Source organism: Scleropages formosus, chromosome 8 (genome assembly GCF_900964775.1).
Source record: "Scleropages formosus chromosome 8, fSclFor1.1, whole genome shotgun sequence".
In the NCBI taxonomy this organism is placed as follows: domain Eukaryota; kingdom Metazoa; phylum Chordata; class Actinopteri; order Osteoglossiformes; family Osteoglossidae; genus Scleropages; species Scleropages formosus.
Genome location: NC_041813.1, coordinates 14,922,360 through 14,947,767, shown reverse-complemented (window position 1 = coordinate 14,947,767; position 25,408 = coordinate 14,922,360). Strand labels below are relative to the sequence as shown.

The following is a 25,408-nucleotide window of genomic DNA, read 5'->3' as shown; positions in this document are numbered from 1 at the left end:
AGCTCACTTGACTTTCATAATTTTATTTACATTCTTTCAGTTAGCAGATGCTTTTCTCTACTCGGAGCAAAAGAGTGCATTACAGCAACAGAAACAGCTGAGCATTTACATCATTTTAAATTTCCAATAATTTAATGTCATCTTATACAACACTGAACTGAAATATAATTATATTCGTTCTACCCAAGTACTATTAAGATATATTGTTGATTTCAGAATCAATTATACCAATTAAATATGAAGGAGCAGATAACAAGGAACAGCAAGGGGACTTTGCAAAAGGGAGCATCAGAAAGGAGAGAGAAATTGCTGCAAGTCAGTGAATTTCAGGGGAAGTTGTTTTAAAACAAATATTTGAGAAAAGTTGCTTTTGTAGACCTTCTGAATGTCTGAAGATGCAGAGGTTAAAACACAAAAGTGATGAAGATAAATTGTGCTTTACACCTCAGACATTATCCAGTGAGGGTCCCTTGATTCTAATTTCCCACCAGCATCATCACATGAGCCAGTGGGCCAGCAGTGATTCCACACATGGTTGTTAATTCTTAAACCCAATAAATATGTACAGCGACGAACTGCAGTACACTTACATATGTAATCCTCTCATGTCTCTCTCCAGGAATTCTGTTAGTTGCCATGACTGCTAACATCTGTTCTGGTCTGTGTGAGCTTAAATGAAGTCTAGCTGCCTATGGATAATGCAAACCATTGGAAGTAAAGTAAATACTATTTGGGTCACTTTGAAGGCCATGACATACAGACTTCCAGAAGTATTTTAAAGTTTTGGTGGTTTGACTATTAAATTGAAATGGATAATGTGACAAAATATTGTCAAAATGTTTCAAGTTTAATTGGAAAAATCTGTTTTCACAAAAGTCCCCAGCCAAAAACGTTTTGTAACAGGCTAGGGAATTCTACAAGCAACTCAATTTCACAGAATGCAAATGAGGGATTTGTCTCCTGTCATTCCAACATCATCAAATATTTGATTCTTGTTAGGATATGCAATCAAAAGGTCAGTAAAACATTACCTACAACACGTACCTCATGTTGTTTTTGCAGCTTTTTTGGGGCTATCAGTTATCTCTGCTTGTCATTATTTTATTGGATCTCCCCTTCTACTAATGAATGCTCTTCCCTTTTATTTTCTCTTATGACACTGATATCCCTCAGGCTATCTGTGTCATTATAAGAGAAAATAAAAGAGGAGATTATTGATTAGTAGAATTATGCTTCTGTATTTATTCCTGATAATTGTGGCAGTGGATAAGAAACATTACAGGGGTAACAAAAGTCCTTTCCACAGACCACTTAAAGGGGATAAACAGGCTGTCATGAAGCTATAGTGGCTGCCTACAGGCTTTATTCTTTGTTTCCCATACTAACATAAAAATGCTGAAATGTCCCAAATGAATTGTGAGTCAAAAGCTGTTTTGTTGCTGTGTACCAACTGTCAGCTAAGGATGCAGCTAGCTGCAGTGGCCTTTTATGGCTACAAGCTAAGGGTTTAATGGTGTGTATATATTAAATATCTTTTTTAAAAAGAATTTTTATGTACTACAACCTAAAACCTTTTTAAGAATCTATGTGTCACCAGCTGTAGATAGCAACTCTTGATAAATAACTGACTGTACAAACTTTTTCTAAGTACAGAAAAAAGTCATTGCAACCAACTCTGAACAGCTAAAAGCAAGGAAAAAATATATATTCCATCTCACTGCAATCCAGATATTAGGCTTCAGAATCTGTTGTGTAACTCTAGCGTCCTATCATGGAAATGGTGCCAGGCCCCGGAGCCAATCAGAAATGAAGGCTTGGAATTAAATTCATCCATCTGTGTACCCCCCTACAAAACTACAGCATTACTGTATGAGTTTCAAGCCACCAAAGGGATGTAATTTTGCCAGCAGTTTATAGGTTTCTTGTCAGTTAACGATCGCTGTAGGTAAACCCAATTTCCATCCATGGAAAAGCTTGGAAGCCCAATGCATAGGAAGTAAACGTCTTTGTCTTTGCCGCGGTCCAGCACAAGGGGTCAGGGGAAAGGCTGGTGCCAAGACATCCCCTTACCTTGGTAGCGCTGACATTTCCCTTTGCTTCCTCAGTGTCAACGTGCATCTGGGATGCAAGAACTACTGAACCTGTTCTCTCATCCCACCCTCTTCGATTACAACCAGGAACATTAATTTGGAGGCAAACATTTATTTCATGAAAGGAGAGACAGATCTAGAACTAGATTTTTTTTTTTTTTTTTTTTTTTGCTGCAAGCTATAATGTAACGAAGTTGACCTCTATATTTAGATGTTTGTGGTCACAGGATTTTCTTCTTTGAATCACAGTGACTGCAAAATTTCTTTAACGTGCATAAAACTCTATTAAGCATATGTACCATCATCAAACAAGCCAGTTTTCACAATTGCTATTGCATGGAGCTGAAAAAGAGATTAATAAAATATATATCTCAAACAGACATTTCAATAGCAAGATGTTACTTGGAATTTTTAATGTAAAATTAAATATAAAACTATTTTTAAATATGCAATGACATGTCAATGACAAAAAATCACATGAACACATTGTAAACAAATGACTCACAAATCACAGAAAACACTGCTTAATATTTACATAGCAAGGTCTGTACTGGAAAAGTTAAAGTCTCCTCTGACCTATATGATCTTTATTACTACCCTTCAGTTCATATCTATGCCCATAAAAACAAACTTTTCCTTCTTTCTTACAAACTAAAAATCAGCCAACATGACACTGAAGAGATGGAGAGCTCTACTTTAGGTTAGGAGAAGAAATGGCCCTGTTATCAACCTGAAATTCTTCAGTAAAAATATTCATAAAACACCTCTGAAAACAAGACTTGTAAATGTTTACAAGCATGACATGTTTTCAATCACAATCATTTTGTCAGAAACATCTCCACACATGGTAATTCAATGTGTAATTTTCAATCATTGACCTTTACAAGAAGTAACATGAAACAAATTAATCCTTTATTGAAAAGACAATAGACATCTGTCTATATGTGTGGTACAAATGTCGTGAATGTCATGTTAGATCCATAATATTTTCAATTTACTTAAATTCAATCTAAGTCAGGGGGCGCGGTGGTGCAATGGGTTGGACCAGGTCCTGCTCTCCGGTGGGTCTGGGGTTTGAGTCCCGCTTGGGGTGCCTTGCGACGGACTGGCGTCCCATCCTGGGTGTGTCCCCTCCCTCTCCAGCCTTACGCCCTGTGTTGCTGGTTTAGGCTCCGGCTCCCCGCGACCCTGTATGGGATAAGCAGTTCAGACAGTGTGTGTGTGTGTGTGTGTGTGTCTCAATCTAAGTCTCAAAATATAAGTTAAATTTAGAGTAACTGAATGTAAATGAAATGTATTACATTATAGCGGGAACTGCAGAAAGTTTATAGGGAATCGGAATGTCAATAATTCTGTGAATTAACTACATGGAATTATTCAGAGTTGCTGTGACTGCCAGGATTATTCTTATTCTCAAAAGCTGAATAATGGCTTATGCTTTAGACTGTAACAGCTTATTATGCTTCAGACTGTAAGGTCAGGAAAAAAGGACTGCTGAAAAAATGCACATAATGAATATTTCATCTAGGGAAAGCATGGAAAAATGCTTTTTATCAGTTATATTTAATGTGAGTCATCCTCCTCATGGTAAACATACTACAGCAACAACTGCAGTTGTCCAGCAGCACAAAATAACTCACTAGAAATTATTTGTAATATATGAATTCATTTATGGCCTGTGCAAAAACATGGTAGCCCTTTACTTTAAAGCAAATTAAAAGCTGAACTTATTTTAATGTTATTCCTCAGCATTATTAAGTCCTCATCAATTTTGTTACCACACTGCCGATTTGATCCCTCATTTCCAGGAGAACATTAGTCTTAGTCAAGCCCACATTAATTCAGCTATAAAGAACAAATTACTAGCTCCAAGGCTGACACAACACCTTGCATAACACAATTGCTGCAAAAAGTCCATTTTAGTCTTCAAACCCCATGCTGTGAACCAGTAAGAACTGCACACAGTGCTGTCACTAAAGTTAATGCCTAACAAATGGGAACTGCAGTTCAAACCAGTCCCAACCTTATATGGCCTGGTCCTGCCTCCTCACTGCGGCTACGATCCTGGATGCAAGCAGGAATGATATTCCGGTCAGGAGCTCAGCCACAAAGGAAATCCAGGCCAATGCCATGGACCAGCCAAAGTGGATGTTGATGTCCTCCAGTGTTCTACGGCTAGATATGTACAAGGCCTCCTTGAAGGCCGCCGCAGAATAAGCCACATAGACGCTGATTCCGGAAAGGGTGATCAAGGCTGTGGGGAAGAATGGCAAACAAATGCAGATGTACACAGCTCGTCATCCCTGGGAGAGGCCTCCAGGTCCAGTCCAATGAAACACACTTATGTGGCTGTATGGAAGACCCTGCCAACAACTTGTACAGTCTTAAAGTCTTAATGCATGTAGCGGTAACAGTCTCCCCACTCCAGTCTATTACTTCAGCAATATTACAATTTTTGCACATGTCCATGGATTGCTACAACAGTAAAGATGTGGAAATGAATCCTTGTAGAAAACTCCAAGTATTTGTTACATTTACAGCAGGTTGCAAAAACTCTTTACAAAATTCTAATTACATATTAAACATGAGCCATGTGACAAAAAGACTTGATTTATGTTTTGAACTCAAATATTGCCCAAAGTAACTGATGGTTTATGAATTTGTACTTTATGAAGTTTTCTAATGCCCACTGATAAATAAGTTGTTTTAGCTGAAATAAGTTTGTAGCCTAATTAATCAGTTGTGATTCCTGCTCTAGCAGCACTGATTTCTTAGTTTAGTCTCTGGACAAGCTATACATACTGACTAAAATTTTAAATTAAACCCTAAGCCTATTTTGTGTTTTATCCTTTCCTTCAGCATTACACTTGTATTTATAATTCTTTTGTAATTGTGTCACCTTTGTATTATTACACTTATACGTATCATTTGAAGGAAATGTATAATTTTGCACTGGCACAATGGGTGCTATAAAATTGGCCCTACATACATCAGCTCTCATATAACTAGGTCCTGTACACAGCAAAAAACACTACGGCAGCTTATAAAAATGCATATCTTTCTTTCCCATATAACAGGCTTGTAATTCGGTACTATGGCATTTTACCAAGTCATTTTAGTTTCATAGTGGGCATTTTGTTCACTGCCTACTACATCTTTCACTGTGCAAAGCATCCAGATGTTTTGCTTCTTCCAAAAACCAAAACCAACTGCTGTACAAACTTCTAACTTCCTATCATACTGACAACCCTTGATTAAATAAATATCACAGATGAAATAGCAGATGGTTTTCCCCAAAGTGACTTAAAATGTTAAGCTATTTAGTGATTTGCCCATGCTTAGAGCAGGGTCATTTTAATGTCAATAAGCAAAACACTGCTGTATTTATAGTTTCAATAGAACCAGGCAAATGTCCCCAATTAATCTAGTAATAAAAATGAATGAATTTGGGAAAATATGCATGAACATAATTAAATTTCAGTTTTTTCTTTTTTTTTTTTAAATAAATGTACCAGTGTTTGCATCATGTGCTGGGGGCCCTCGGATGCTGGAGTTCCTTACCTCCAAACAGTAGAATGACTCCTGTCAGCAGCAGCATCAGATACGCCCGAGCCAGAATGCTTATGAAGCCCACCATGCCGCCAATGACCATCACGATGACACTGAGCGGGAGGAGCACAACAAAGGTCCCGTGCATGCCTGAAAGCCCAGGAACATTCAGATCTTGAACCCTGAGTCTGATCTGAGGTGCCATTTGAGGTCTCTTTGCCCCTTCAACACCTGGATGTGAAGTTTCTAAAGGCCAGATATGAATGTTTAGGCATAAGATGGTGTGATTGCTACCAGGAGAAGCAGAAAAAAGGCTTGCTGAGATCCAAAATGGGAAACTTAAGAAAAAAAGTTATCATGCACAGTTTGCATTTCATGTACGTGAGATATCAAGTCATGTTTGCATTACTGGATGACATGTGTCTGTTCCAGCAAGTATGGCCAGCAGATTTATCACCACACTCATCTCACCTCACATCCAATGTTTTTGGAAGCCATTTGTTTTTTTTTAACATTATCTCTATCATATTTAAACAATAAGAGTTTTGCTTTTGTTGACTTGTTTTTCCTCTGGAAACAACTGCTTCTGTGAAAAGTGTAAATACACCAGGGTGAGAGCTGTATATGACAATATGAAAAGAAGGGTGAAAACAAAGCAATCCACATGTGTCCTACATTTCTCCAAAGTGCTGCAGAAGAGCCAAGAGGACACAGAGCTTCATAAAAACTTTTAAAAAAAAAAAAAAAAAAAAAAAAAAACCTCTTCCAGCAGGGTCTTGCGGGGACATAACAGCACTAAATACAGTATATTGAATTGTGACGGCAGAGGAAGCTCTGCATGACATAGCACATTAATCACCACATATCAGCAGACAGCAGTCCTCCACAATGCCAAAGTGTTTGTTCGCAGTGGCAATGCTGCAGTCTCTGGAATTGCTGCAGTCTCTGGTACTGTTCAACAATTACATTAGAGCAGCCCAGATGTTTCCTGCTCAGACGAAAATCTGATTGGAGGTCGGAGGATATTATGTAACCATAATTATGACACTGTTGAAGCACAAGGATGTTAGCTGCATGTTAAACATATGGCATGTTGCTGGAACTTTACCCTTTGTACTCTTCAGTGGTCACTTGGCACTTGTGTAATGAGGAACAAGTCCATTATGACAAGCAAAATGGGTGCATCCCTGTCACTCATAGTGGGGTGTATAAAAATGACTTTTTTTTTAGCAGATCGAAAGCAAGCATTAATCCAGATTGCCAGCGCTTATTTTTCCTTAATGGCAATAGTAGTGCCATAATAACTTTAAGAAATTAAAATTTCATCTGTCACCTTTCATGGCAGTGCAGTTTCTACATTTTTGGATATGATGACATGGGGATTAACTTCTATACGTCTGCCAACTGTCGTCTTCTAATAGGGCCAAACTGACATAAAGGTACACTGAGCCAAAAGAGACTGCACAAAATGTTTTTTCCCCTCAAGCAACATTTACAAGGATATGAAGAACAAGTATGAATCACATTTTATGCAATACTTGGTGTGCTGTCATCTTGAAAAAAAATCTCGCTGTTTGGAACCTCTCAGTGGAAATGAGGTTTTTAGACAAAGGCTAGGACACAGCTTTGCTATCATCATCACACATAATTGGAAACCCTTTTTGCCTGTTCAGTTCTTGCTAATGTGGATGATTATGCTATTTATTTCCCAGCACAAATTCTCTCCTTCTCATCAGGGTGCTCTAACAAAAATCTATACTTTTATATGTTGTGCAATATGTATTCAAAAGCTATGACTGACAGACAGAGTTATGGAACAAAGTCTTAAATTATGTTTTGTCTAGTTTATAATCTGAAGGTGTGCATCTGAGCATAAAACAGTGGCTCCTGGAACCAAGGGTCAGATATGAAAGATTTCTGACATTCAACATATACAGGATAAGATGTAAAATTCCATGGGGTGTAACAATGACTGTACACAAGGACCCCGTCCAACTGACTTAACCATGAAGCCACAGAGGAAGACACCTGTTATTGCCATTATACATCACAACTCGAAATGAAGCAGCTTAATTTCCTCCCCCACCACACTACATCAATCACAGGGTGGCAACATGGGTGTTTCATTGAGATTGTCAAGTGGGCACCTCTTTTCATCTGAGTTTCATAGAATTAGGCCAAGAAACCTCAGGAAGGCTCAACAGTGAAATCTGGCATCCCGGACCCACCCCCTTCGATACATGTTACAATGGTCTCCACCCACAGAAAATGCACAAACTCCACAAACTCGAACCATCGAAATTAAAATACCACACTTCCATAGATGCCAACAAAAGCTGCCTCCCATTGCTAGCCACCTGCTACTAACTTTACCAAACCAACATACACCTCCCTTCAACCTGCAATTCCATCTACCCTGCTCTCTTCTCAACCGTAACTACTGACTTGCCTTCTCAGCAGCCTCAGACAGTTCCTTCACTACCAGCTTTAATGAATGGCCTCTAACACCACTTTCTACCAATAACAACGCAACTAATTTAGTCATAAACTCCCTAACATCTACCTCTACTGGTCGCACATGAGCCTGCCACAAAATCCAAATACTTTAACATTTTCTGCTGAAATGCCTCTCCAATAGCATCCTCAAACTGCACTGTCAACTCTACAATAGCAAGTACAATAACATTCAACTCCACTTATGTCCAATACTTGTGCATCAAGCAGACTAGCGAGAAGCCTCTTGTTAAGCAGCACTTATCTTAAAATGATATTACAAATGACACCGTAATTTTACTGAAGGTTCGTGGAGTTCATCTACAAAAACAAGTGGTATTTTATTAGCCATTTAAAACAGTCTTTGTGCATTAAATTTTTATTTTCACATATATTTGTTTTTCTTTTTCATCCAGCTAAAAACTGTGAAAATCATAATGTGTTTTGTAATTCGGTAAAAGTAGTAAACACAACATATCACAAGGTTTGGTCATTAATGCTGTACATACCAGTACAAAAGAGTCACCTAGGGCAGGTATTAAGGTTAGCCACCAAAAAAGTTTGGGAACCACATGTCTAAAAAAAAATACAAGCCAAAACATACATTATCAGTCAAAAGTGTGACTACACCTGTTTAAAACTAGACTCAGCTAGGTCAAAAAACAATGAAACTGGACACTTGAGGAGCGACAGTTTGTCTTACAGATTAAAGAGCCCAGTTTGAAATGCTAGGGTCCAACTGACAATCATTTTGTAAGAAGCAGAGAGAATATGGTTTCCTCTGTCCAGGATAGAGATGGGGTCATGATGTGGGGCTCCTTTACAAATTTCATGGCAATGTCAGCCAACACAGCTGCCACAGCATACTTCACAAGCATTCTGTCTGGGTTACAGATAGTTGGACAGTCCTTCACTCTTTGGCACAATCAAAACTCAAAACTCAAGTGAGGAACTGCCATGATGGATGAGATGTACCTTGCTGAACTGGGAAATCAAGCTATTATACAGCAACAATGCCATTGTTACCTGTAAACTGACTTAGAAGTCTTATTTAATCTAGAATGCCCAGGAGGGGTGGGCAGCCACTGGCACTTGGACCCCCAAGTTATCTCTCAACTTTCAGTTGGGTGTTTTTTATTCCTTTCCTCCATGGCCAGTAGGCATACTTATAGTTTTATAAAAGCATTGATAATCTATTATGCTAGTCTGTAGTCAACTATGCCAATCTGTAGTCAACTATCTTCTTTGTTTTTTTGCCTTATGCCTGTGTTCAAGCACTCGTATTACTGCGTGAGAAGAGCACTCTAGAAAAAAAAAAATGAATTGAATTGAAAGTGGTACAGGGACTATCTAAATTCATATAATGGTTTTTTGTTAAGATCCATAATTCTCTTCATTTAGTGCTTAAATGCAGGATATTTATTTTCAAGTAGCTAGTCCTCTCTGGATTGTAAAAGGTGCTTGGCATGCTGTGGATGGCCTGTTAATGACAAGCCATGACCTCTTACCGGCATAATTACCGTCCACATCTGGTCTCTCACTGTTCATTAAACATAATCACTATTTTTCTCAAGAGGCATTACACCAAAACACTACTAAGGGCAAAATTAATCCAAAGGTATTAGCTGTCAGCTTGGCAGCCATTGTGCCTGTGAGCAACACCCTTTTAAACAGCTGGATTTTTTAAATTAAACATTTCAGGATTATAAACTATGTGGCTCCTTCAGGATAAAAACATTTCTTAAACCGCTATAGAACATAATGTAATGTAATGCGTGGACTTAGTCAAAAATTTTTCACTGAGTTCATGAAATGACCAAAATAATTATACAGGACATATTCAAAAGAGTTTTAATTAAAATTTTCAAATATGAAATATAGCCACCCATTAGGACCATTTTCAATATGTACAGTATGGACATTAACATTAAACAAGCAATGAGTGCCATGTTTCTTAAAGGACCCTCTCTCTGTACACACATTTTTAGTTAGTTGCTGTCGAGTTATTTATGACTCATGGCGACCCTATGTGTAACAGATCAAAATGTTGCCTGATTTTGCGCCGCATGCCTGATCATTCCCACATTTGCATTCATTGCTGCGGCAATTGTATCAATCCATCACACTGAAGGTCACCCTCTTTGTTGTTGGCCCTTGACTTTACCAAACATGACGTTCTTTTCAAGTGATTGGCCTTTTCTGACAATGTGCCCTGAGAGTCTAAGTCTCATCATCTTCGCCTCTAAGAAACATTTTAGTTGTATTTCTTCTAACATTGATTTATTTGTTCTTCTGGCAGGCCATGGTATTTTCAATATTCTTCGCCAGCACCACAATTCAAGTGCATCAATTATTTTTCTATCTTCCTTTTTTAATTTCCAGCTTTCACAAGCACATGAGACGATTGGCATGAATCAGACACACCTTTGTTTTTAAAGCGATATCTTTAGTGCTGAAAACTTTAGACAAGTCTTTGACGGCAGATTTTCCCAGGGCAATACATCTTAATTTTTTGGTTGCTACTTCCCTGAGCATTGATTATTATGATTCATGGGGTTTTCACACATACACACACACTGACTGAAACTGCTTGCCCCGAGCGGGATCAAGGTGAGCCAAAGCCTAACCCAGTAACACACGGCATAAGGCAGGAGGGGACACATCCAAAACGGGACACCAGTCTGCCACAAGGCACCCCAAACGGGACTTGAACCCTAGACCCACCAGAGAGCAGGCACAGACCCAAACCTGCTGCACCACCTATGGGGTTTTCATCAGTGTTTTTTTCCCAAGAGTAGATTGCCATGCCTTTCTCCCTAATCTGTTCTTTAGAAGCGTCCCTGAAACAAGCCCACCATGGGTGACCCTTCTGGTAGGTTAACTACCAGTGGCATCGCTTCCAGCATCATAGCAACAAGCAAACCACCACAGTACAACAAACTGACAGATTGGCGGACACATTCTTACCCAGCATCATAGCTTTCAAAAATTTCTCTGCTGATATTATCTAATCCTGAGATGTTTATGATGCCCAGAAATGTTTTGAAGAGCTGCAGTTAGAATATTGGAAAAAGAACAAAACTTGCAACCCATTTTGTGTCCCAGCTGGGACTCCGTTGATGCACTAAAATTCAATCATATACTTTATGAATATGAACAGAATGGTTTGTATTAAAGTCAACGAATCATGTTAAGAGATCAATTTTAATCTTTAACTCACTTTATTTTATAAGCATAGATATTAAATGTATTCATTGGAAACATTTTCTGTAATGTTCTCTAGAGAAGTGTAACTGTTTCACAATGAGTATTCATTCACCCAGGCTTTTAACAATTTAATTTTTTAAAAATTGTACATATCCCCAGGGGAGCCCAAGGGGGCGAGCGGGGGGAATTCAGATCCCCAACAGGATAGATTCAAGGCATTTGACCCATACTAACGGTCTGATGATGTTTAACATGGGATGCACCTGTGGCAAGTTGTTTTTATTCCAATTAAAAACAAATTTTAAAAAATACAAATACGCAATTCAACATCTCCAAAGACACCCACAACTCAAAATACAAACTCATTCAAGCAAAGTTCAATAAAAATTCAACATTAAACACCAGTTAAAACATCACATGCCAGTCATGACAACTTTGCTTCAGTTCATCTCCAGCATCATCCAATAACCCAAAAACTCCGACTAATGCATTCAGAAGCACAATATTAACACTCCAAGAAGTCATCGGACTCCAAAGTATTCATGACTTTCAGTATCTGCCATAACTATCAAATATTAAAATCATACTATAGAGAAAGGGGCCGCGGTGGCACAGTGGCACAGTGGGTTGGACCGGGTCCTGCTCTCCGGTGGGTCTGGGGTTCAAGGCCTGCTTGGGGTGTCTTGCGACGGACTGGCGTCCCATCCTGGGTGTGTCCCCTCCCAGGTTAGGCTCTGGTTCCCTGCGACTCCATATGGGACAAGTGGGTCAGAAAGTGTGTGTGTGTGTACTATAAAGAATCAAAATAAAATACAATGAAACATTATGAATAAACAACTAAAAAAAAAACTAAAACTTCAATAAAATTCAAATGAGATCACATATTAATCTAGCCAAACAATAACCTCCCTCCTCCCCAACTCCTAGGTGGGACCCCTCACTGGAACCTGACAAACTGAACCTAAGACAAGACCCCACCCAGCACAAGTCAATTACCGAAATACCCAAGTGATCTGGTCCTAAGGGGGGTAATCTCCTCAGCCTTTTTGTGGAGTGCCCATCTGAACAGGTACCCCCAGTGTAGTAGTGGTGACATATCCACCATCTCTCCTTCGTCTCTTCTTCCTCCTGGTCACCCTGGAAAAGTTCAAGGTCGTGTCGTCCTGACCAGGAGAGCAAAAATCCTCTTTAGCCGGAAGCACTACAGTAGTGCCGGCCAATTGAGACCCACCAACACTGGCCGCTGCAAAATCATCCCTTACCTCAGTCTCTGCCACCACTCCCATCTGACCCCCAGCACCCGTCAACGATGGTACTGCCTTCAAGCCATCCCGCACCGATGCTGCACTGCCCAGCACCACACCAGATGTCCTTCTCCTACGCAATGGAAACAGTGGCAGGGACCTACGCAGTCCCTGGCCAGGTGGCCATCTCCAGACATCGCTGGCACCTCATGTCCTCACAGTTCTTCTCTGTGTGCCCTTGGCCCCAACACAAACGACAGCAGGAAGGCTGTCCTTGATGAAACAGGTATCCCGTGCTGCCACAAATGTTAAAATACACAGGAGGGTGGACAAAACCCTCTACTCCCACAGGGTCAGGGTGAAGACATATCTGAAATTGTCTTCTTCCATTCCAAAAGCCCAGCTCATCCTGCACATCCTTATGTCTTCTGATGATGTTGGCAAACTCCTTCAGGAAAGTTTCCACTGCTGCTGGTGACACAAAAGGGTCAAAGATGTGGACCGTCACGATCCTCTGGTCGTTCCTCCACAGCAGTTCCACGGAGCAGGGGTGCAAGGTGGCATGGTCAGCACTCTCCCTACATGTCCTCAAAGTCTTCCAGTACTCCCCCTCGGTCAGCAGCATGAGATCGAAGAACAACGACGATCCATTGCATTGGATGCAGACCACATCCTCAACGGTGCAGGCCAGGAGTCCCAAGACAACCTCCCGAACGAGAACTTGCTCGGGAAGATTGCAGTTGTCCTTCCAGTTCCTCCATCAGAAGTAACAAGTGTTCAAGGTGGTCTGCATCCCCAGAACTGCAAACCTCACTGTCGAAGTCATCGTTTCTTCAAATCCTCAGAGCTGTCGAGGTCAGTGGGAGAGCTGGACTAACTAATAAAAGTACTAGAAATAAAATCTTCACATCACCCTGCAGGGATGGTGGACAAGCCACCCGAAACCCTGCACATTAGGATCCATGGGCTACCCAAAATAAAATAAAACCCTACCAGGAAGCAGAGTTTCACCCCAGGAAAGCTGCAGCCATGCCACATACAGTCATGTATTAGGTTCCACTCTGCTCCCTCTAAAATCACCAGTATAACACTTTGATCTTAGCCAAAGGCTGAGAAGCAACCTTAGACCTTAAAATAACCTATACCTTAAGTCAGTCTTCCCAGCCTGCTTAGCACCCCACCCCCAGTTTTCTCACCTGCAGAAAGTTATGCAAGAACCTACGCAGCTTTAAAATCCATTGGGGCAGACTGAAATGCTTCAAACATGAGAGAGATGTGCAGCGCACAGGACCTGACCCTGGTGAGACACCAGAGGAGCCCAGCCAGGAATTACCTCACAGAGCCCAGCCCCTCCATGCATGTCAAACTCCCATGCCCTGAAGAGCATTTCAGTAGCAACAAGAGAGTGGCAGCAATCTGATAAAGATGTAAGCAAAATCATTCAAGCCACACCCAAAGGGGACATGGACAGTCAACTCCACTCTATAGCAGCCATAATTGTCAGCTATGCCTTCAAAACGTTTGGATGTGTAAAACCTGAAACAAAGTCCGTATACTCAATGAACTGCAGAGCCACCAAGATATATCAGCTGAGGCAAGTGCTCTGAACTCAAATGCCAGCCCAAGATAGCCAGTGAAATGAGCAACAACCACTGGTGGAGCTACGTAACACCGTAAGGAGAAAGCTCATGACACCCCACCGAGCATCGGGACAGGAAACGTGGAAAAGAAAGAACTAGAGAACAGGCCTCCTTCATTTCCAATACCTTTAATTTCACCAAGAAACTGCTAGGGGATAAGCACAACGGCCAGCTCATGCGCTCAGTGGAAGAAGTGGATACCTTCCTTCACAGCACCCTGAGTGACCCAGAAAGAAGGCGATTCTTTGAACACCATAAGGCCCTCATTAACCCAGCACCCCCCACTGTTTAATCTGTTACAAAGGAGCCCTGCTAGAGGGAAGTTCAAGAGGTGGTTAAAAGAACAAGATCAGCTTCCACCCCAGACCCAATGGAATGCTGTACATTGTTTACAAGCGTTGCCCAGAAATTCTTTGCCAATTGTTTAAAATCTTGAGGGTCATATGACGCAGGGGAAAGATTGCTTCCTAGTGGAGGTACACAGACGGCATTTGGATCCCTAAGGAAGATAACTCTAATAATATCTACCAGTTTAGATACATTTCACTTCCCAGCATAGAGTGCAAGATATTCTTCAGTGTCTTCTCACGTCAACTAACGGAATTCTGCTTGAAGAATGTGTACGTAAACATCACGGTGCAGAAGGGCGGCATCTCTGGAGTGCCTGGATGTTTGGAGCATACTGGTGTAGTTCCACAACTTAGAGAAGCTCAAGAAGGCAAAGGGGACCTGGTCATGTTATGGCTGGACCTTGCCAGTGCTTATGGGTCCATACCACATAAACTGGTTGAGTTCGCTCATACACCATGTTCCCATCAAGATCAAGCACCTCATCCTGGATTATTACAGCAACTTCAAGATGAGTCAATTCTGGATCCATCACATCAGACCGACATCTGCTTGAGAAGGGTATAGTAACTGGTTGTAGTATTTTGGTTATACTTTTCACCCTCGCCATGAATATGGTAGTAAAATCAGAGGAGGTGGAATGGAGTGGACTGGAGTCCACCAGCCCCCCATAAGAGCATTCACGGATGATCTCACAGTCACTGCTATATCTGTGCCTGGCAGCAGGTGGATCCTTCAAGGCCTAGAAGAGCTCATCACATGGGCAAGGATGAGCTTTAAACCAGCAAAAATCAAGGTCTCTTGTGCTGAAGGGAAAAGTGGTAGATAAATTCTGCTTTTGTCTGGAGCAATCATCCCATCCATCACTTAACCAGTCAAGAGTCTTAGAAACATTTTTTACAGTAGTAGAGACACTGCTACTATCCAGAGAACTACCAGAGTAGGTTTGCCTGATAAATTCAGGCCTTGAACCTATCAACATGCCATCTTGCCTAGATTCCCATGGCCTTGGTTAATATAGAGGGTCTCCACAACAGCTGAATCTCTGGAAAAGAAGATCAGCAGCTACCTCCGCAGATGGTCTGGCTTGCCTCGGCGTCTCAGTAGCACAGCCCTGTATGGGAGAAGTAACATCTTGCAACTCCCATTTCAAGGCCTTCAGGAAGAGTTCATGGTGGCATGCAGAAGTGAAGCGCTCCAGCACAGAGACTCCACGGACCCCAAGATGGCTGTAGCTGGCACTGAGGTATAAACAGGCCGGAGATGGAGGGCAGAGAAAGAGCTGGAGGGAGTGGAGCCACCCCTGAGATGGAAGCCATTGGTGGGCACAGTGGCAACGTAGACAGCAAGCCTCGATCTAGGCATGCAAGGCCCATGGCAAAGATAGCCACCATTATTACTCAGGAGAAAGTACGGGCAGGCATGGAGCAAGTAAGAGGCAGCAGAATGGTGGGGCTCAAGCAGCAAGGAGCATGGACAAAGCAGGAGAGTGCATCAGAACAATACAATACAATACAAGCTTTATTGTCACATCATCATCAACATAACATGTAGAGAAGAGTGAAAAATCTTGAGTGCAGCTCCAGAAAGTGCAGTATTAAAAGTATGTCATAAGAAGAATAAATAAAATAAAAAATAAATAAAAAATAAATAAATAATTAAGAAAAATAGAGAAATAAAAAACAAACTACCGTGATTGCCGGACTATAAGCCGCTACTTTTATCACACGCTTTGAACACTGCGGCTTAAACAACGATGCGGTTAATCTATATATTTTTACGGGCTAACGGCCTATAGCGGGCGCTCTAGCAGGAAGCGCAAGAGCGTGACAGACAGGCAGGAGAAATAATGCGCCGAGGAAGTCGCTAGTTTGATTGACACACGTTAATTGTGTTTTGAACAGTCATTTTGCGCGTCATGCGCACACCCTTATCATGGAAAACACACGAAGAAATGCATATGATGCATCTTTTAAGTTAAAGGCAATCAATCTGGCTGTAGAAGAAGGAAACAGAGCCGCTGCACGTAAGCTTGGCATCAATGAATCGATGGTGAGACGTTGGAGACGGCAGCGTGAAGAACTGACTCAATGCAAAAAAACGACAAAAGCTTTCAGAGGTAATAAAAGCAGATGGCCTGAACTTGAAAACGTTCTTGAAGACTGGGTGAACACACAGAGAGCAGCCGGCCGAGGTGTTTCCACCGTGCAGATCCGACTGAAGGCCAAAACAATCGCCACCGAAAAGAAGATTGAAGATTTTACAGGTGGACCATCGTGGTGCCTCAGATTTATGAGACGAAAAGGCCTGTCAATCAGAGCACGGACAACTCTATGTCAGCAACTCCCTCCCGACTATGAGGAAAAAGTTACAAACTTCCGCAAATTCACTCAAACAAAGATAGCGGAGAATTCCATCGGACCAGACGAGATCATAAACATGGATGAAGTACCTTTGACATTTGACTTACCTCTCACTAGGACTGTTGACAAGAAAGGTAAATCGTCCATCACGCTGAAAACAACCGGCCATGAGAGGACGCATTTCACTTGTGTTCTGAGCTGCACAGCATCCGGACAAAAGCTTCCACCAATGGTGATTTTTAAGCGGATGACTATGCCAAATGAAGAACTCCCGAAAAACATCGTCGTGAAAGTCAACACAAAAGGGTGGATGATGGAAAGTCTAATGAAGGAATGGCTGACGGAGTGCTACGTCAAGCGACCGGGAGGATTTTTTCACAGAAAAAAAGCATTGCTCGTTTTGGACAGCATGAGGGCCCATATAACAGATTCTGTGAAAGCAGCCATCAAGAGGACAAACTCAATTCCAGCTGTGATTCCTGGGGGCACAACGAAGCATTTGCAGCCACTCGACATCAGTGTGAATCGTGCATTTAAAGTGGCACTCAGGGTTGAGTGGGAGGCTTGGATGACCAGCGGTGAGAAATCATTCACCAAAACTGGCCGCATGCGAAAAGCAACTTTTGCTCAAGTCTGCCAGTGGATCCTGACAGCGTGGAGCAGTGTGAAAAAATCCACAATCACCAACGGGTTTCGAAAGGCTGGACTACTGCATGATGAAGAGGACAGCACAAGCACAAATTCGCCACGGAACGAAAGTGACGTTGAGAGCGACAACGAAAGAGAGACTGAGAAAGTGTGTGACGAAGTCATTCTGAGGCTGTTCAATTCCGACACTGAAGACGACGAATTCAGTGGTTTTAGTGAGGAAGATGAAGAGAGCGATCAATGACTTTTTTAAAAGGCTAACGATCAACAGCTGGTAGGCTTGTTATTTTTTTAACCGGCATGTTACTATAATGTAATTTCACTGCTGCGTTACTGCCGTGTTAAGGCACTGTTCGGAAAAAAGCCGGTATGGTTATCTCATTTTACTGCTGTGTTTAGTAATTAAACATTTAAAAAAATCTTTCTATGTACCATCTTTCTGTGTACCATAAAGATATCGTGGTTCAGTGTGAACCTGCGGCTGATAGGCAGGCACGGCTTATAGTCAGGTGCGGCTTATGTGTGTAATTTTTCTTAAATTTTATGAAATTTGGGTGGTGAGGCTTATAGTCAGGTGCGCTCTATAGCGCGGAAAGTACGGTATCTGTATGTACAGAGAATACAGGGAAATAAAACAGCGGATTTGAATTTTAGTCTTAGCCCTGCGTATTTAACAGTCTAATAGCCTGAGGAAAGAAACTGTCCCTCAGCCGACTTGTGCGGGCCCGGATGCTCCGGTGCCGTCTACCTGAGGGGAGTAGGTGGAACAGTCCGTGACTAGGGTGGCTGGGATCGTTAATGATCCTTTGTGCCTTCCTCACACACCGCCTGTTGTAGATATCCTGGAGGGAGGGAAGCTCAACCCCACAATGTGTCTGGCTGTCCTCACCACCCTCTGGAGAGACCTACGGTTGAGGCCAGTGCTGTTATCGTACCAGGAGGTGATACAGCCAGTAATGATGCTCTCCACTGCACAGGTGTAGAAGGTTTTGAAGATGTTCTGGTTCATCCTCAACTTCCTCAGCCGTCTGAGGAAGAAGAGGCGCTGATGGGCCTTCTTCACCACTGCATTAGTGTGAGTGGTCCATGTGAGATCCTCGGTGATATGGACACCGAGAAACTTAAAGCTGGTGACCCGCTCCACCGGTGACCTGCTGATGGTGATGGGGGTGTGTTCCCTCTCCTGCCTCCTGAAGTCCACGATGATCTCCTTGGTCTTGGTGGTGTTGAGTAAGAGGTGGTTCTCCTGACACCAATGTGTCAGAGTATGCACCTCCTCCCTGTAGGCCGCCTCATCGCTGTCAGTGATCAGGCCTACAACCGTCGTGTCATCGGCAAACTTCATGATGGCATTGGTGCTGTGCGTAGCTACACAGTCATGAGTGTAGAGGGAATACAGGAGAGGACTCAGAACGCAGCCCTGCGGGGCACCGGTGTTGAGGGTCAACGGAGAGGAGATGTTGCGGCCCATTCTGACCACCTGACGCCTGCCAGTTAAAAAGTCCAGTATCCAGCTGCACAGGGAGTTGTTCAGACCCAAAGCCCGGAGCTTCACACTGAGCTTGGAGGGAACAATGGTGTTAAAAGCTGAACTGTAATCTACGAACAGCATTCCCACGTAAGTGTTCTTTTTCTCCAAGTGGGAAAGAACAGTGTGGAGAGTGAAGGCAATGGCATCGTCAGTGGAACAGTTGTTCCTGTAGGCAAACTGGAGAGGGTTTAATGAGGCAGGCAGCACAGAGCAGATATAGTCTCTGATCAATCTCTCCAGGCACTTACTGACTATGGAGGTCAAAGCAACAGGGCGCCAGTCATTTAAACATGTAATTTTTGATTGTTTTGGGACTGGCACAATGGTAGAAGTTTTAAAACACAGTGGGACGACTGAGTGGGAGAGGGAGAGGTTAAAAATGTCCGTGAACACACCCGCTAACTGGACCGCACATACTCTGAGGACTCGGCCCGGAATGCCGTCTGGACCCACAGCTTTACGAGTGTTCACCCGACGAAAAGATCGGGCTACATCCGCTACGGAGACAGAAAGTGGACTAACCTCTGCAGCCGCGGAAGCTCTCTCTGTGCTGCTGGTGGTGTTGCCCGCCTCAAAACGAGCATAGAAAGTGTTCAGCTCGTCAGGTAGAAAGGCAGCGGTGTCCGAAGCAGGGTGGTTGTTTTCCTTTTTAAAATCCGTGATGTTGTTGAGCCCCTGCCACAGACTTCTGGCGTTGTTGGAGTTGAAATATCCCTCTACTTCGACTCTATACTTGTGTTTGGCAGATCTGATGGTTGAGCGGAGGGCATAGCTGGCTCGTTTGTACTCCTGCACACTTCCAGACCTGAATGCTGAGGTTTGCGCTCTTAAAGCAGCCCGTACCTCGCTATTGAACCACGGTTTCTGGTTCGGGTAATCCCGAATTGTTTTGGTCGGGACCACGTCGTCTATGCACTTCTGGATGAAGCACGTCACGGTGTCTGCGTAGGCGTCGACGTCACCGTCAGAAGCGGACCTGAACATCTCCCAGTCGACGTGATCGAAACAATCCTGTAACACAGAGTCTGATTGGTCTGACCAGCAGCGGATCGTCCTGAGGGCGGGCGCTTCTCGCTTCAGCTTCTGCCTGTAGGCGGGGAGGAGCAGCACAGAGCAGTGGTCCGATTTGCCGAAGGGTGGGCGGGGCAGGGACTTGTAGCCGTTAGGGAAAGGGGTGTAGCAGCGGTCCAAGACCCGGTCCTCCCGTGTGTTGCAGGTTACATGCTGGTGGAGTTTGGGCGCTATTGTCCTGAGGTCAGCCTTATTAAAGTCCCCAGTAACAATAATCGCGGCCTCAGGGTGCGCGGTTTCCTGCTCGCCGATCCTCCCGTACAGCTTCTTAAGCGCCTGCTCCGTATCGGCCTGGGGGGGGATGTAGACAGCTGTGATGATGACCGCCGTAAACTCCCTCGGTAACCAATATGGCCGACACAGGAGCATGAGGTATTCCAGGTCAGGGGAGCAGAAGGACTTGATGAGATGTATGTTTCTCCGGTCACACCACGAGTTGTTCACCATGAAACACACACCACCCCCTCTGCTCTTCCCCGAGAGCTCTCTCGTCCGGTCCGCGCGGTGCGGTAACAGAAAGACTGCACCAGACAGCCAGCTCTTTAACCTCCTGTCTGTAAGCAGACTCATCACTATCCTGGATGAGGCCAATGAGTGTGGTGTCGTCTGCGAACTTCAGGAGCTTGACAGAGGGGTCTTTTGTGGTGTAGTCGTTGGTGTACAGGGAGAAGAGTAGTGGGGAGAGCACACATCCCTGGGGGGCGCCAGTACTGATCGTGAAAGTATTGGATGAAAATTTTCCCAGCCTCACTAGCTGCTGCATGTCAAGAAGTTGGTGATCCACCGACAGATGGAGGTGGGCACAGAGAGTTGGGTTAATTTGGACAGGAGGAGGTGTGGGATGATGGTGTTGAAGGTGGAACTGAAGTCCACGAACAGGATCCTCACATAAGTCCCTGGTTTGTCCAGATGTTGCAGGATGTAGTGCAGTCCCATGTTGACTGCATCATGCATAGACCTGTTTGCTCGATAAGCGAACTGCAGGGGGTCCAGCAAGGGTCCAGTGATGTCTTTCAGGTAGTCCAACACCAGTTTTTCAAGTGACTTCATGACCACAGACGTTAAGGCGACAGGTCTGTAGTCATTAAGTCCTGTGATTTTGGGTTTCTTTGGGATGGGGATGATGGTGGAGCGTTTGAAGCAGGAAGGAACTTCACACATCTCCAGTGATCTGTTGAAGATCTTTGTGAAGATAGGGGTCAGCTGGTCAGCACAGGTTTTTAGGCAGGCCGGTGAGACACCGTCTGGGCCTGGTGCTTTCCTTGTCTTCTGTTTGACGAAGACCCGACACACCTCCTCTTCACAGATCAAAGGTGCAGGAGGGGGGAAGGTGGGGGTTACTGGAGGTGTTAATTGATTCGTGGAGAGAGGGTCTGAATGGGTGTGGGGTGTGAGACAGGGTTTATCAAACCTGCAATAAAACTCATTCAAATCGTCGGCCAGTTGTTGAGTTGACACGGTGCTGGGGGGTGGTGTCTTGTAATTTGTGATGTCTTTCAGGCCTTTCCACACTAATGCAGGATCGTTGGCTGGAAACTGTTTCTTCAGCTTTTCAGAGTAGTTTCTCTTAGCCACTCTGATCTCCTTTGCCAGTGTTTTTGGTCTGTTTATACAAGACTTTGTCCCCATTCCTGTAGGCATCTTCTTTGGCCTGACGAAGCTGTCTGAGTTTTGCAGTGAACCACGGTTTGTCATTGTTGTATGTTAAATGAGTCCTGGTAGGGATGCACAAGTCCTCACAGAAACTGATATAAGATGTTACAGAGTCTGTGAGCTCATCCAGATCGGTAGCAGCAGCCTCAAAAACGCTCCAATCAGTGCACTCAAAGCAGGCTTGTTAAGTCCTGCTCTGCATCCTCAGTCCATCTTTTAACAGTCCTTATTACAGGTTTAGCTGATTTCAGTTCTGCCTGTAGGTCGGTATAAGATGAACCGGACAGTGATCAGAGAACCCCAAGGCTGCCCGTGGGACCGAGTGATATGCATCCTTTATTGTGGTGTAGTAGTGGTCCAGTGTATTACCGTCTCTGGTGGGACATGTAACGTGCTGACTGTATTTTGGCAGCTCATGGGAGAGATTTGCTTTATTAAAGTCCCCGAGAATGATTCTTTTTCAGTTCAAGTCCTTCAGGCAATGATACTGACAGATTTATTAACATAAGTAATCCAAGATACACTATTAGCAGGGGTAGGCTAGTGGTTACAATTACTGAACAAATTATTGATCAAAGTCATTGCCAGAGTGATAAGGGCAGACAATGGACCTGATGTAACAGGCGAGTTAGATTAAAATGTACGAGGCTTATAAAAATCTCCAGAAATATAACCTCTACCCACTACTTAAAGGTATGTATCTGAAAGAGGCGACAGCTTATCACCATGGCAACTGCTGGGTCACTAATAAGGACTGCATGGCAGGACCTATAAAACACTAAAAGGCTTTTTTTTTCTAACGGATCAGAATGGATCACCAGCCCACCTAAAAACTGCCATGTCAATAATAAAATTTAAAATAAAACAATAAAATCAATAAGACCAACTAATATGAAAACACATATTATATATATAAAACGCACAAAAGACATATCCCAATGCTTAAAACCATAAATAAATAAAAGAAACTTATGCGTAACTCCACTGCTCAAGAGGGGCGGTCCCATGGGCTGTTCCCAGGATGTTACTAATAAGTCCTTCTGTTCACTTCTAAGTGCTGCAATATGTTTCATTCATTGTCAACGGTTTAAAGATGCTGATCTTGATGACTATGAATCCCCTAGCATGGCTGGAGAACTCACTATTGCCAGCTCAATTATCTTAAATTATTCTGTTCCAAGTGAAAAGGAATTAAGATGACCTTCCACTCAACCAGCCAACTTCCATCCATCCATCCATATCCATCATCAGCAATCACTTGTCCCAAGCAGGGTTGCAGCAAACCAGAGCCGTACCTGGCAACATGGGGCGGAAGGCTGAGGGGGGAAAAAGACACATCCAGGATGGGACACCAGTCTGTCGCAAGGGACCTCAAACAGGGCTCGAACCCTGGACCTGCCACACCCCAGGCACTGACTGAACCTGCTGCACTACCACATCCCCCTAACCAGGCAACTTGTTCTGGATAAAGCCCCAAAATGCAGGGGGTTTATCCAATTGCTTTCGGTGCTCACATCCACAATCATACACACTGGCTGAAACTGCTTATCCCAAGTGGGGTCACGGCAAACCGGAGCCTAACCCGGCAACAAAGGGCACAAGGCTGAAGGGGGAGGGGACACACCCAGGACAAAATGCCAGTCTGTCACAAGGCACCCCAAGCAGGACTCGAACTCCTGACTCACCAGAAAGCAAGACCCAGCCAAGCCCACTGCGCCACCACGCCCCCCACCATATCCACAATAAAATGCTTATTTTAAATAACCCTTAAAACAGCTGCTTAGGAACAAAACTTTCAGCAGAATTATTTAATGATAGATAACTACATCACCCTGATTAAGAATGCTTCCAAGGAGATAAATACAAAGAAAAGCCAGTAGTCCAAAGACAATCACCCACAATGAACCATATTTCAGAACTTTCCTGGAACAACTGATTCCAACCTCACTTATTTTATTGGCGCTTTAATATTCAGCTGACCTTAATTTGTCATTATTAGAACGACCCGCGTTACCGTGAGTTTGAGCGGGAAAATGTGTTTATTGTAACTAGTTGGATTTTGGGGAAAATGTAAATAAGTGTTCAACCACTCAGGGTACTTAGGAGAAAATAATGGGGTGACAATGTTATCCAGTGAGAAGAACAGAAACCTGGGGGGGCTAAGCAGGCTGGGGAGGCGCAGGTCTGGCTTGAATGGATCCTCGAACCGAGAGCATTATTTCTCTGTGTGTCGATGTTCTATTAAAACGTTCGTGAACGCGGCCTGTGCGTTCTTCTTCGCCCCATGCATGCGAACCCAAACGATGCGCGCCAAAATATACAGTATAACGAAATTCGGTTCTGACAGTTATACGGGGAGCAGGAAAATAATTAATCAGAGATAAAGAACATTAAATTAAAAAGGACTATGCGCGAAAGGAAACTTTGTAAACTTAGGAAGCACTACGCTTTGTCCTTTTAATAATAATAATAATACTGGAGGAGCGTTCTACGGTAACCCTCCCTCTTCTTGAGGCAAGACCAAGACATGATCAAATGCGAGATAAATTAAAAGAAGTTCAAAAGCGTAGTTGCCGTATGTTAGAAATGAACGAACGAATTCTTACCTAAAAGTTGCCTGTGGGATTCCGTGAAGTTGTTCGCATTTCCGAATGGGTTCACGAATGGCCAGCACTGCTTGTTGTGCGCTGAAACGGAATTCAATCCGTTCCATTTATTGAACATTTGTGTGCATGGGCTACTAGTAATACGACAGGATCGTATCGCTCACCGTCACAGGTCCTCCACAGCCCCGAGTGTGAGCTCAGCTGAGAGGAGTTGCGCTCCCATTTGGACATATCTATGATGTACCAGAAGTCGGTTCCAATGGCCAGCACGAGGAACACGAAGCTAACGACTCCAGCCACGGCCACGAAGACGGCAAGCGCTCCCAGAGTGAGCTTCATCCTCCCAGAACCGCGCTCTCCTGGTCTCTCCTGAAGATTATGGTCGGAGGTGTACGACTCATTGCCACTAGCTCGGCGCGCGCTATCCAAGTGTCGCCGAGTATCACTCGTAACATCACTTTCAGCGCTGTCTCGCCAGCAGTGGGCGCTCCCAGCTCTTTCATCTGTTTGTTATCTCAGCGTATCAGAGTGTTCCCTAGAGACTTCCCAGCGAGAACATGACATGGATAAACCACCCGTTGTTTCTTAGAATTATAAATGGCGCTCTATTCGATTATCGGAATGCATCGAAGATTGTGCCTTTCGATTGCATGCTGCAGTATTCCTAAAATATACTGTAAATACTCTCATAATCAGTGATTTGAAATTGATATTAGCGTGACGGATTAACACAATATACGTACCTGTCAGAGTATGTTCACTTGAATCTTATTATGCTTAAAAAAGCTGTTATTTTGCAGCAATTATAATTGTGCAAAAATGCATAAACAATGTAAATTATTTAAAAAAACATATTGTAACGGCTCTGAAGGGAGCTTTAATAGCTCCGTGTACATACAGTTGTTATTATTGTTCATATATGTGTATATAGTTTTGTGTGTTGTTCTGATTGGTTGTTCTGTTAA

At 43.3% G+C, this 25,408-nt stretch overlaps 1 protein-coding gene across 1 annotated transcript; it reads right to left on the bottom strand.

Moving 5' to 3' along the window:
• Window positions 1-3,247: 3,247 nt before the first annotated feature.
• On the bottom strand, window positions 3,248-24,906 carry tmem114 (transmembrane protein 114). Its single transcript, XM_018754696.2, has 5 exons — window positions 24,608-24,906; window positions 24,444-24,524; window positions 5,652-5,789; window positions 4,114-4,344; window positions 3,248-3,278 (listed from the first exon to the last, which is right to left on the bottom strand). The coding sequence occupies exons 1-4, from the start codon at window positions 24,780-24,782 to the stop codon at window positions 4,115-4,117; spliced, it is 624 nt and encodes a 207-aa protein (XP_018610212.1). The 5' UTR covers window positions 24,783-24,906; the 3' UTR covers window positions 3,248-3,278; window position 4,114.
• Between the last annotated feature and the right edge of the window lie 502 nt (window positions 24,907-25,408).